General features: G+C 43.9%; 1 protein-coding gene across 5 annotated transcripts in view; it reads right to left on the minus strand.

Annotated features, from left to right (window-relative positions):
• The window catches only part of syngap1b (synaptic Ras GTPase activating protein 1b), a 121,085-nt gene that overhangs the window by 40,668 nt on the left and 66,096 nt on the right, over positions 1-14,321 (minus strand). For 4 of the 5 annotated variants that reach the window (XM_046398804.1, XM_046398806.1, XM_046398802.1 and 1 more), the window contains one exon: positions 510-601. In XM_046398804.1, the coding sequence (XP_046254760.1) occupies positions 510-601 (92 nt within the window). Of the gene's footprint in view, positions 1-509; positions 602-11,445; positions 13,797-14,321 lie in introns of those variants that run through there. The other variant, XM_046398807.1, reaches the window with a different exon arrangement.

Raw genomic sequence — 14,321 nt, forward strand, 5'->3', positions numbered from 1 at the left:
ACCACAACTGAAAGGACTGAGATGTTTCCATATTTTTCTGCTAAACGTTGCCAACATTTGAACATACATAGAAACATAGCCAGTGTCTCTGCTTCAGCCATGCTTGTGTCACATACCTCAAAAGGGGGCAGTGGTGCAATAAACGTTCCTCCTGCCACTGGACTCGAACCAGCAGCCCTCCAGTCTCCGCCCCAGTTCAAGAAGGGGGAGGAGGAGGAGGAGGCGGCAGGCGAGTGGGGCAGGGTGAAGGACAGGGTTGGGGAGAGGGGCAGCGAGCGGGGCAAGGGGGGCGTGCCGGGCCCTTTCTTGGAGCCCTTATGGTGCTGCTGCTGCTGCTGGTACAAGGCGGGAGAGGGGGAGACAGCCAGGGAGGGGGGGAAAGGGTGAGGCGGGGTACCGCTGGCCCGGCGGCCACAGGTGTGCGGCGGGCCCAGGGCGGGAGGAGGGAGGAGGGACAGCGAGAGGGTCGGAGGCAGCGAGCGAGGCCGGGAACAGGGAGGGTTACTCACGGATTGTCGGAAGGGTTGAAGGGGGGCAGTGGGAGGGACCTCCATGCTGGGCTGCTTCCCAGTGGCTATGCTCTTCCGCCGGGCGCGATGATCTAACGGGCAGAGAACGACAAGAGGTGGACAGGTAAGAGGCCTATACACATCAGCAGAAAGGAAACATCCGAGGTAAAATGAGGACAGGACAAACATTTTGACACGGGTAGAGCGAGAGGATGTGGAGGGAGAAAGACGGGGCGATTGTGGAAATCAGCAGCTACAGGGGAGCTGTTATTGACAGTCTGCCTGAAGGAATGGAAGGAGGGCACGAAAGAATATGAGAGCTAGATAGATGTCAAAGGTGAGAGAAGAAGAAACAAAACCACTCAGGGTCACACCCATCCACCAGCACCGCTGCTGCCTCTACAGCTGCATACACATCAGCTCAAATACACCTTCGTCTGTGGAAGGGAGGAGGTTGATGAAGTGGGCGAGAGACTATTGGAGAGATAGATTATCTGTCTGGACGTCAGATGAGCCTCATGTTAACAGTCTGGATGCTGAGGGGAGGGGAGAGGGGAGGGACCAAGAGCTGCACAGACAGAGAGGAGTGAGCATTAAACAAACAAAGCACTTATTGACTTCCGTCAGCGAGTCGGTGCCGAATTGGTCAGCAAGGGAATAAACTCTTGTCCTGCGCTTGATGGATGAGGAGAGAGTGCAAATGTACAGTTGGAGAACAGAGAAAACAGAACACACGGGGCCTGGTTGACCTGACTGGCCTGTTAATACACAAATTAACACCAGAAACCAGAGTGAATGCATATGTAAATGCCTGCTTTCAGCCTGCACGTCTTCCACTTCCCCATCTCTGATGCGCTTCTACCAAATGCTGGAAAACTCAATGAAACGCTTTATGCCTGTCTGTGTGAGCACCAGTGTCCTCAGGGAAAGTTCCTGTACAGGCACTAGATGATGAAAGATTTAAGTCAGTCACAAACGGTCCTGATGTATCACAGAATTACAGATTTCACCGTGTGTCTACTCTGACCACCTTTAGAGGCTTTCAACCCAAGTTATTCTGCCCTGCCTTGAGAAGCTGGTGTTTTTTTATTATTATTTTGATTTTGTTTTTGTTTTTTACACATTCTAATCAATAACACTGTTATCAAATGAACGATAGTCCATTGCAACACAATGATGATGGACACACAGAAACACAAAACTGCAAAGAAATCTCATTCAACATCGTGTTTAATTTCTCAGCAATTCTTCAACTTAACAGCTGTGCACAGTTGAATGGGAACAGGAAGGGTTTGATAAGGTTTAATGGTTTAATGGTAAATACTGTTTCCCAGGAAAAAAATTTCAGCTGATGGTAACGTCACCAGCTGAGCACTGCTGCTGTGATATTTCACACAATTTTTAAAGCCACAAACCTCCTGGTGGCGCTAGAGGAAAACTGAGTAGGTCAGCATTCATCATCCCGGAACTGTGGCCATCTGTACAAAATTTCATGCCAATCCATCTGGGAGATTTCACTGATTAAGTGAAAAGTTGGACCTGCTGGTTGAGCTAAATGAAAAGCAAAAGAGGAAAACCAAACCCATTACGATTCATCCTCTGGGGACCATGAACGACCACACAAAATTTCATGGCAACCTACGCATGCCTTGAAAAGTACTTCAAGCACAATTGCCCAGCGTAGCTTTTGAGCAGACATCCTCGCTCACAGAGAATATGTAAAGTTATGAGAAGTCAACAACATGTCGCTCATTTCCACCACATGCTGACAACACAAACCCTTGTCTAATAAATTCAGGGTGACCACCTGTGCAGAAACCACAGCAGCATGACATCTAAGCGTCTTCCTCTTCTCGCTGCAGGGCCCCATTAAAGAAAAATCTACAGCATCATAAGCCTCGTGCGAAATATAAATTGGTTCCATTTGTTCTTATCCTCGCAGCATTGCAGCCCACCTCACCCTGACTCCTCATGTTCATCGTGCTGTCTGTCTCTGCTCTTTCCTTTGCCTTCCTCCTCTCTCAGCCTCCTCTGTCACACAGTCACACTAATACTAAGACACACACACACACACACTCACACACCACTTCTCTCCCACGCAGCTATTTTACATAATTCAAATAGTGCATTTATCCGTCTACCTCTCTCCAGCCCCTGATCCCTCTCCTCTTTCGTTTTCTTTCTCCTCCTTGCACCCTCTTCTTGTTTTCCTACCGTCCACGGCTTCCCTCCCCTTCAGATATGTGTGGCATCTAGAACCCTCCATTTTCTCCATATTACCTTTATCTGTATTCCTCTTTCACCCTCATCGCCCCTGTTCTTTCACTTTCATCCAAATGGCAATCTTTTCACAGCAAACCTGCCTCTTTCTGTCTGCAATCCTAACATTTTCTCCAACCCACACAATCAGGGAAAAAGATGGCCACAAAGACCTGTGTTTCTCACCCAGCCATGCTCAAATCCACAGATTCAAAACGACCAAATAAAACTCTGCAGTCTGGGTGACTGACTGGTGGAGGAGTCATTGAGATTAAATCTGAGGGAGCAGGGATGTTACATGAAAAGGTTACTGATAAATCACGAGAGAGACGGAAATCTCAACAACTAGCTCCATTAAAAGGGCTCCATGTTTGGTCGCTGTAAGATTTTCAAGAATTTTCAAGTTATTGTTTGGCTAAATTATTCCAGGTGAACTGATTTTCTTTAATTTTGAGGTATTGTATGAGCTTCTGTTCATGAATTTGTTGTGCTCACAGTTTATTAGGTGTTTGTTAAGCTGCAAGTGTTAATTAACAGCAGTTTCCATGGGTGATGTTCTGTATGACAGGAGTTTATGTCATCATTACGTATGCCATCGCCTCACAACAGTGAACTAATTCGTTTCTCCAGGAGGAGCAGATTGTTCCAAGAGAGAGAACGGTGATACGAGACTCAACAAAAACCAGAGTCTGGGGCGTTTCTTTTGGTTCAGCATCAGACAGTGAGATCAGAAACACACGCAGTCTGAGTTGCTGTACTATATAACCCTTAGGCTGATAAGAAAAAAAAACAATCTTTTTGGTGTCAATCTGGAGTCATAAGACTCAGAGAGAGCACATGTTTTATTAAATCCTCCAGTGAACAATTTCATGAGGGCGGGAGTCTTTAATTTCTGGTGGAAATCAACCAAGTCAAGTCTTTGTCTGCTTTTAGGTAGACACAACTGTTGTTTTCCTTATACAAAGTATGTACTATGAAAATATATACTTTCTTAAATTTGAAACTGAATGTGTTGGAATAAGACCTCAGCTGGTGGGAAGTCATATCAGAGCTTGACTGGCCCACACAGAGTCCTGACCTCAAACCCATCCAACACCTTTGGATTGAACTGGAACGGAGATTGTGAGCCAGGCCTTTTGGTCCAACATCAGTGTGTGACCTCACAAATGCTCTGCTGCATGAATGGGCACAAATTCCCACAGAAACACTCCAACATGTTGTGGAAAGCCTTCACAGAAGAGTGGAAGCTGTTAGAGCTGCTAAGCTGTCTGTGTGTGTAGAGTGAGACATCATTAAAGTCCCTGTTGGTGTGATGGTCAGGTGTCCCAGTACTTTTATCTATACAGTGTATTAGTGCTCTATTAATTCTGACTTGGGTAAAGCTCCACTAACCACAGAATTCTTGTAAGTGAGCAAATTAAAAGATTGTCTAAATGAATCATGGGGCCATACAGAGGATATACAGGTGGTCATGCGGTGACCGCCAAACAGATGGGTAAATTAATATGATGGTTTTATGGAAAAATCACATCATGTTGTTCAATTTTCAAGCAATCTGCAAAGCGCAAAACAAAGTTCTATGGTGTTTAGAGTTCATAAGTACTAAACTGTCTTAATAAGCATCACGTTTAGCCACTCGCAGCAGTTTGTGTTCACTTTATACTTCATCCTGAAAATGCTGAGCAAGGATCCCCTGCGCCATGTAAGCATTTACTTTCTTAATCTCCAGGGAGAGTCTCAAACAGTGTTGGGATTTAAATGCAGGTTGACCTCTAAAAAGGAATTCTAGAACAAAGTGTCTGCTTTTATTCAGATTCCTCTGTGTTTATCCATAGAGATCTGAATCGGGCACAATAATCGTTTACTTTGTAATTTCTACGATAGGCCACAGGGGGCAGATTACTGTTGACTTACAGTATGCAGTATATAAATCATGACTATAATTTAAAAGACACAAAGGTCTGCAGCACAGAGCCTCACTGAGAGCGCAAGATGCTCTTCTGTACTGTGCACAGCTGCAGTGGTAACCAGTGAAAACCACTAAAACAGCTGGTATTTATGTGCAATGCAGTGCAGCAGAAACATACATCAACATACAAACATCACACACAGCAGCACTGATTCCATCTGTAATCGAGCTTCACTGCCTTCAAAGCAATCATTTGCATCGGCCTACATGTGTGGTCCAGGTCATGTCTCTTCCCTTAGTGTTTTTAGAGCCTTTCCTCTTTACTATACTGATAATGGTTTAAATTTGTGATGGTTCCCCCCTGCATTTTGTCCCAAACAAACATCCTGCTTTAAAACATCTAATTGAAGGTAAGATTAAACTAAGATAATACAAAGCTTTAGGGAAGCATAATGCTCACAAAATACTGTTTCATTGCCATATCAAGTTAGCAGTTAGTAGCAACCAGACCCCCCAATCCATCCGCAGCTGGAATCAGAATGCACCTTTACACAATAAATGGAAATTGTCAGCTGCCTTCACAGTGGATCTTATCTCCAATTTATCATTTGCTCCTGCCTTGAAAACATTCACATATTAAATAGACCAAGTGCCGTCTGAGAAAAGGCATTTTATCTGTATCTGTATGTGCTGCGACCATCGACCTTTTTCATGTGGAGTCACCCCTGATGGTTACACCCCGCTGACATTTTCTCTCATTCAACTGCAAGCTACTTCAGAAAGAATATTACTTCAATTACAACGACATCATTAGGGGTTTGGTTACCTGCAGCACAGTCGATGTGTCTGTGATTTAGTTACCTCTTGCTTTAAAGAAACGTGTTTGGGAGTGAACAACACAGTGACTTGCTAAAAGCCCTGAATGCACACAGGTTTGGATCGGCTGCTGTATTTTCAACACGCACCTGGATTTAATCCACATGGTGCATTATCTATTATTTGTAAGAGGAGGTGCAGAGAGCAGATTTCTCATTTTGGAAAATGGTGCTCTTCAACTTGAATACAGACCAAATTTCACTTCTGAAACATAATACACACTACCCGCTCCTTTTCACACTTAACATGCACAGCGTGGAGAAATGTGGGCGGCTTCCATTCAGAATCAGTGTATAAATCATCTGATCCACAGCCTTTATGGAGGGACGTGAGATGGGTGGAGTTAGCGGGGATGTTGAGCAGGGACAAATTAAAACCAAATGAGGTGGCACGATCATTGAATTCTTTTAAAAATGCCTGAATTCCCACTTGAATGGTAATTCACTTTAATAAAGTGTTAACAAAAGAATCGGACTGAAGCGAAAATGAAAAAAAGAAGGACTGGATACATCCATTTAAATCTATTTTCGCTCACTCTTTCCGATCCCAAAGCAGGCTCTGTGTTTCGTTGCCACAGCAACATGTTTTGGTTTTTTTTTTTTTTTTTTTTTATCTGAAGCGCCTTGCATTTTAGTTTCAAACATACTATAGAACAAAGCTCTGAATAGAGAAGGAGCTCAGGTATGTGTGCACACATTGAGCTTTTGTACTGTATGGGCTCTAGCCATGCATCTGTGCACACACACACACACACACACACACACACACACACACACACACATGCACCGAGCAAAGGAATGTGTTGAGCAGCCACAAAGACATGACCGATCACAGTAAACCGTTTAAAAGCTTCATTAGACTCGAGATCACTGCTGAGTGATGACTGACACCATGTGCTAATGGAAAGTGTGAAAACGTTTGTTTTGATTCATTTGCTCTATCTACTTTAAAATGCAATTATGTAACTATTGTTTCGAGATGATGCAAAGGCTGGAAAAGCAGCCGTGAGAAGTGCAGCTTGGCTGAAGCCTCCTCTTGTCACGGGAGGTTGTGATTCAGCCCGGCTGGGGTCATGCAGCACGTAGATGTGCTTGTCTCTTTAATTTAGCTCCTTAATAAATCATCCATGTGCTGAAATAACATCGTTTGAGTTGCTCATTTTTACTGCTAGTCTTGAAATATTACTCTGGCTTTTGGAAAGATGGCCAGGTGCATGTCAATTAAGAATTTAATCCATGTTGAAAAAGAACAAAAAAGCATCACGTGAACCACACTGGACATATCGTTGTCATCACAAGAGAGGATCAATTCCACCTGGTACTGACAGGTGATGTGTCCCATTTTATAGATTCAACGTTACAGATTAGTCAGCGTTTCTTGTCACATTTGTATTTAAGCTTGGTATCATTTTTAAATGGACTATCAGCAGGATGGTTCTCCCCTGCAAGCCCGGTCCTGCTCAAGGTTTCTTCCTGTTAAAAGGGAGTTTTTCCTTGCCACTGTCTGCTTGCTCAGGGCTTCGGGCTCTGGGTCTCTGTAAAGCATCTAGAAACAATTTTGATTGTATAAGGTGCAATATAAATAAATAAATTGAAATTGAATTGAAATTGATTAGGAGATCTTGTCATGTTCATTCTGGAGCTGGTAAACAAACTGTCTGTAGTGTATTGTGGGGCTTGATGCTTGAGATGGCTCAAAGAGGTACAGTCAGGTGACCTTTCAACTTGTTGGGTGGTTTACACTCTCTGAAAGTCTTGTTTCTGTCTTCAGGAGGTTTAACTCGTCAGTGTGCGAAGTGCAGTTAAAGGTGCAGGAAAGCTCCTCTAACCATAGCCAGCTGAAAGGAGTGCAGAACTGCTGAGGAACGGCTTGTGCTCAAAATCATCCACAACATGTGCCTTTGTGTGCTCTAAATGTGTTTACAGGTATTTCTGAACTTCAGTTTCCAGTGTCGTGCTAAGCTAAGCTAATGGTCGCCTCGCTGCAGCTCAGTAATTACTGTGCTGACATGAGAGTGGTGTTCATCTTCTCTTCAAACTCTCTGCAAGAAAGCCAATAATGTACAGTAATGTTCACCAGAATTATTCCATCAATACCAACCAGAGATCCGTATTTTCACTATCAGTTAATCTCTGATAGTAATTTTTTTAAAATTTATGTTATGCAAAATGTTAGAAAATAAATGCAGAATACACTTCTTTTCAGAGTCTAAGGTAACGTCCTTAAGTTGCTTCATTTGTTGAACCAAAATTCCAAAAATATTCCATTTGCAGTCATACAATACACAGAGAAGCAGCTGATCCTCACAACTGAGATGCTGGAACTGGCATATGCTTTTAATTTTTTATTAGACAAATAATTAACTGAGCTTCAAAACTAGCAGTTACTTTTCTGTCTACCAAATACTTGGTTTACTGACTAATAATTCCAGCATTAGATCAGCATGTACAAACAGAAAACCAAAATTTACATCTCACATACAGTACAGTGCAGCACAGTGCAGTACAGTGCAGTACAGTGCAGTACAGTGCAGTACAGTGCAGTACAGTGCAGTACAGGCACATGTGTTCACATGTGCAAACAAGCAGCTCAGCTCATGTGTTCACATATTTGTGTGTGTAGCCATGTGATGGAGCAACATGTGAAATGCTGCGCTTGCTCATTGTGAATGTAAATCTGATGTCAAGCTGAAAGCTGAAGAGGGAATGTGTGGGTGGCAAACGCTTCCAGCTTAGACCCTCTGAGAGAAACCGAGAGAGAGAGAGACAGAGTTAAAAGAGTGGGAGGGAGGGATGTAGACACACATGAGTAAGAGGTTGGTTAAAAAAACAGAAAAGGAACACAGTGTGTGTGTGTGTGTGTGTGTTGGTGGGGAGGTGGGTAAGTGCTCGCGTAGGAGGAGGAGGGACAAGAGCAAGACTATATGGACTGAAGACAGGACGACAGAGACAGAGAGCTACATGGAGGAGGGGGGGGGTGGAGGAAATGCATCTGGGGGAGCAGTAACAAGAGAGGGAGGGAGCACAAGAGCCAGGGATGGAGGCTGGAGGCTGGAGAGGGAGTGGGTGTCTTAATAGCGCTGAAACGCTCAGGGCTTTTTGTATGTTTGCCTTTGTTATGATATAACGTTGGTTAGCTCCCTGTTTGCTTTTGATCCATGGACTGTGTCTGCAACTGTAAGGCAGTCTCTCCCGTGTTCACAGTGTAATGCAGAGGCTACATCAGGGACTCTCATTACATAATTTAATGTATAAATTGTCATCAAGAGCCCAGCGGCTAAAACGCGGCGCAAACGCCGCAGGGGGTTTGAGGTTTCGTTCCTCCAAAGTAGCTACATGCTGACACGATTTCCAGGGGCAAAATGTTTTGGAGACGTTTATCTGGACGAGTCTGTCTCACTCCCTGAACTGATAAAGCTCTGCAGTGGCTGCTCAAAGCACTCAGAGCTGAATGTGTGGGGAAGTCATGAGGTTTCAATCTGTCATACAGCAGCAGCTGCATTTATCTGCACACCCTGACCTCTCTGTCAAAGTCCATTCTGCTTTCTTAACAAATTACTCATGAACAATGTGCAAACAGCTACACCATGTTTCCATGAATGATGCATGATTTGAGTCAACAAGTTAACCGTGTCAGGTTCCATTTGCTGAGCGGCCACATCACTTAATGTGAAAAGACCTGATGGTGATAGCAAACATACATGCTGCTTATCATTTTGTTTAACTTGTGTCTTGTTTTGCTTGTTTTATTTGACCAACACACCAAAACCAATTTACAATCAACACAGAAAGCACAAAATCCTCCCTGATATTTGAGAAGCAGGAAACAACAAATATTTGGTGTTTTCTGCTGTTGTGTGATGTCTCTGTGGCTTCTGATCTTTCTAAAGTTTGAAAAAATAATCTCAGTGTCACCTTGAGACAAGGAGAACCTGAGTTACAAACTGGAAGTGTGGAGATCAGAAGGAGTGACTGTTTGTCAGTCTGTCTAATGAAAGAGAGCATCAAGTTGCATTATGGGAAATGTAGGCGCCAGGGCTTTTTGACTCACGCTGTATCCTACCAGTATGTGTACGAATCCAACATGACTTGGTGTCAGAAGTGGACCTACTTTAGGAGAAGTTTTATCAGTGCAAGAGGCAGGCGTTTGTAAAGCTCCACTAAGACATTACATCATTGCGTTGTGTGACGAGCTAACCTGGAAACTGTACTAGGAGTTTAATGTAAGGATATCTCTACCTCTGCTGTTTTAAATGTTACCGTTCTTAATTAAAATCATTCTTTTCCCAGCTTAATGAGAGTGCAATACTAAATAGGAGTATCCCTTTAAATGAGCAACCAAGTGTTGTTGATAATTGACTATCTGTCGATCAACTGCTCATTTCAACACTGTGTGCAACTACACAAACTGCAAAAAAAGAGTGGCTTAAAATACGAATAAACTCATTGTTACATCAATAACTCAAATCATCTCTACTGTGAAAGTTTTTCACAAAACAGCTGGAAGTACCAAATATACCACAATAATACTCAAGCGTACTAAATGATGTAGCCTTTGTGCATCAGTTAACAGTAAATGAAAAACAAAATCATCATGATACAGTTTGACTGCAGATCACAAGTTTCTCAACTCGACATGACCATTTGGAGCCAAGTGGGCAGAAAAACAAAATTCTGGACAATCCTTTGTATTCTCATAGCAGATTTGACTGGACTGTTTTCTTTTTTCTTCTTATTTCAGAATCCACAAGCTGCAAGGGGGAAACAAGCTATTTTATTCAGCCATTGCCGTTCTTTGCACGATGCTGTCACGGGTAGTATTTTATAAGTTGATATTTTTGTTTGAATCCGGCAAAAGTAATTCTCATGCCGGGTTAAGAGGAATGAGTAAGATAATGTCAGAATCTCAGTCATGTTGACAGTGCCATTTCACTGCTATTTGCTGTCACCGTTAATGTTGTGTCTTGGGCATCCTTGGTAAGCTAAGGAGAGCTTCATTCTGAGCTGTCAATCAACTGTCTGCCGATTGTTTTTGCCTGAGTGGGAAGAGATGGGAGGCGAGACCGAGCGAGTGTCTTTCTGCTCCTCTGCAAACGCACCTACTGCAGCTTTAACGCAAAGAAACGAAAGGTCTAATTTTGGATGGAGCTTCTGTTTCACATTATTATATATTCCAGATTTTTTTTTTTTTTAAAGCAAAGAGAAGAGAGTACACCCTGGTCTGATTTACTGGGCTGATGCTTGTCACAGTACATTATTATATACTGTGCATGAAGTCTTTTAGTCTTTTATTGAGCTTTTAGCTTTGGGAAAGATTGTTCAACACTGAGACTGACTGAACTGTCCAACATTAAATGAGAAACATAAATGCTTCATTACTCAGAGTTTTCGCTTGAATATTCCACTGAGTTTGATTTTAGGAAGCGGCAGATGGGAAGTGGTGGACTGTTTGTCCTCTTGAGCTCGACAACAAACCCACAGAAACACACAGAGAAAAGTGATGTCATTGAGAAACAAATGGGTGCAGATGAGGTGAGGATTTGCAGCATATTTACCACTCACATGTACTTTGACATTGCTTTTTGTGTAGTATTTAAAATAATTTAAAGAATGTATCCCCAAAATTAGACGTCAAATTGGTCAAATCGGTCAAACTGATATGCCCACTCACACAAGGCACAGTCACTGTTAATCATTGTCAGTTTGGTGTTATTATCAATTTTATAATTACAAAACTGCAGTTCTAAAAGTACAATCTGTACAGTGTGCATTTTTTTTGACAGATTCTTTTGTTTTTTTAATAAAATGTGTGCCTGTGGCAGAAGGAGCTGGACTTACATGTAAGTAGATTTTAGGGGAACAAAAGTCAAACAAGAAGACGAACATGTCCTACCTAAATCAGGTGGGGTTTCTTGTGCTTTGTGTCCAGACTTCTCTGGCTCTCCAGTCTATGTGACCCCACAGTAAGCTGATGCCGGCTAAGACTGGAGATGCATTCACTGACTCCAGCCTGTATTCCACTGAGTCTCGTTGTCTGTTTGAAACTGCAGCAGCTCCGCAGTTTGCGTTACATTCCGCCGAGCATCGACGCTTGTTCCGAATCGATACTCCAAAAGCACACAGTGATATTAACGTCTAGAAATAACTGGGCGTGTTGGTGTATCTGCAAACGGCACCTGCCAACAAGTGTCATGACACACATGTGTCTGTCTGACTGTATGATCAGCAGGTGACCATCCTCTGGAGGGTTTATAAGGCCAGGTTCAAGTTCGGGACACAGAAGTATTGCTCAGATAGTCTGCGCTCAAATTAGCCTAGAAAACAAAAGGAATCAAGAGGACTCTAAACTAAAGCAAAGCCAGCAGAGTCGCTTCCATTACAAAAGCCCAATACAGCAAAACACTTCCATGTTGCAAATGGATGAATGCAGGCCCTAAAATCAATCCTTTACCTTTAAATATTTCATAGACAAATAGATATATGAATAAATGATAAATCGCCAGCCTCCACTACCAAGGCACCTGGAAACAGGGCCCCTTCAGGATATCTGGATATATCCTGGAGTAAGTGAATTCTCTAGGTATAATAGAAAAGAACTACAGTGGTCTTATAGCAAATTTAAAATATGGTATACAAATATCACAGAAAACTATAAATTTATACATAATATTCCAAGGAGATATTATAGCCCACTAATATTTAAGACATAAAAAATACCATCAAGTGCAATATGGTGACCATAAACTCACTACCGAGCACCACAGACACACTAAATCCCTACATAAAGATTACAGGAATATTATTAGGATTTTTCACTTGGATAAATCTGACTTATCAACTACAAACACCTTAAGCTATTGAGGAAAAATGTAACCATTCCACAAAGTTAAACTGATGCAAGTGGCCTGTTAAGTGGCAGGATGTCCTTCCAAAGGGTACTGCACAGGCAAATTCGCAACTGCAGGCCTTTACTTCTCCAAAGTGCTGAATTTACCTTTAAGGTGGCCCAAAAGTGCCACGTTGATAAGAGTACAGGGTGACAGTTATTAAGTAGGCCACTGTTCGTTATCTCGCATCTTCAGACTAATTAGTGAGAGGTAAACCGAGAGAAAAACAAACACTCCCAAAGCCAGCTGAGTGTTATAATTTCACACTGAGGCACCGTTCATCCTCCCCCCGCCTCCCCCCGGCAGCAGCAGCCTGCTTCTTGAGCACCGGCAGCAGCGGCTCCTCCGCGGCGGGCAGTCCGGCTGAGAGCTCCTCCTCCCCGGCCTCTCCTTGTCCTCTCTCCCCGGTGCCCTCCGCCCCGACCCTGCACTCGCAATTCCGGTGACCGACGGAAGATCCGCTGAGGCCAATTTCTCTCATCTTTTAGACAGGAATGTTTCTGCGATGGTTTCCTTAGTGCGTGTCCGCCTTGTGCATGTCAAAAACGAACTTGCCAAGGAATGTATGGGTGAAAGGTGAACGCGTCCCGGCTTTGGACTCAGGGGTAAACTGGTGTTTGGTTGCAATCAAAAACTATGTAATGCAGAGGGAAAAGAGCTGCATGTCTGGGTGTGCACGTGCATGCGTGCGTGCGTGCGTATCCGTGCCCATGTGTGCGTGAAGGAGCGGTGCGGTGCGCAATAGGTCCGCCTTCTCTGTATGCGCGCCAATGTGCAGGCCGGGAAGACGCGCTCCGCTCCCCTCCGCTGCTGCGCCTTTTGGTTTTTTTTATCCTGATCGGACCCCTCCGACGGGGCAGCCAGCGAGCAAGCAGTAGCAATTAAAACGGAAGCCTGAATTTCCAATGCGGGCAGAAAAATGTGGACGAGCACCAAAAACCACAGAGCGTTGTGGGAAGGGAGAGAGAGAGAGAGAAAACGACGTGAGCCGGTGGAGTTGCCAAGAAACAAGCAAACGATACTGAATAAAGTAGAGTAAAAACTGCAATGGATACAAAACTGAACGTGTGCCAGTAGCTGACAGGCGGGGGGAAAAATGTCGAGGCGCTAACGGTAACTTAGTCCCTCGTCTTCATTCCCTCCGAACGGCGGTTCATTCTCAGGCAGTCCGGGCAAGCGATGGATGTTGTTAGTTGTCTCCTGTGTCCGCTGCCTGGACGGAGATAATCCTGCACAGGTGGACAGCAGTACATTTTAGGCAGGGAGCAGCAGTACACTGATGCCCTGCGCTTCAGACTCTCTCCTCTCCCTCTCTCTGTCTCTCTCTCTCCATTTCCAGTAGAGAGAGGAAGAAAGAGATGTTTATACGGGGTGGGGCTACAGCTGTATCCCTTCTGGGACCTGGAGTGATGCTAAGCCCTTCATCACTTTTTATCCTCTCTTTCTTCCTCTCCTCCTCCTCCTTCCCCCCCTTTGCCTCTTTCTCCTTCCCCTTCACCTTCTCCTGACACGCACACAAAGCGCAGTGTGAAGTTCAGAGCCAGGGGCAAATGTGTGGGAAGCATGCGAGCATGTTATTACTCACACAACACACACACAGACAGAACTCAGCGTGTACCACCTGCCCGTGCATCCCGTCACACACCCACGAGCAAATCATGACCGATCAAAATTAAAAACTGGTATGCTAATTCCTATACCCCAAGTCTTGCGTGGCACCTGATAATTTCCCACGAGTTGACATACTTCCCCATAGACATGTATAAATACTGCTCAGCAACCAGCCAGCCAATACATCAGAGTATGTAAATGAGGGAGGCGCTCTCAGTATGGGCTGTATCTGACTTAAATGATGCAAGAGACATCAAGCACTTTTTAATTT

Source organism: Scatophagus argus, chromosome 9 (assembly GCF_020382885.2).
Source record: "Scatophagus argus isolate fScaArg1 chromosome 9, fScaArg1.pri, whole genome shotgun sequence".
Taxonomy (NCBI): domain Eukaryota; kingdom Metazoa; phylum Chordata; class Actinopteri; family Scatophagidae; genus Scatophagus; species Scatophagus argus.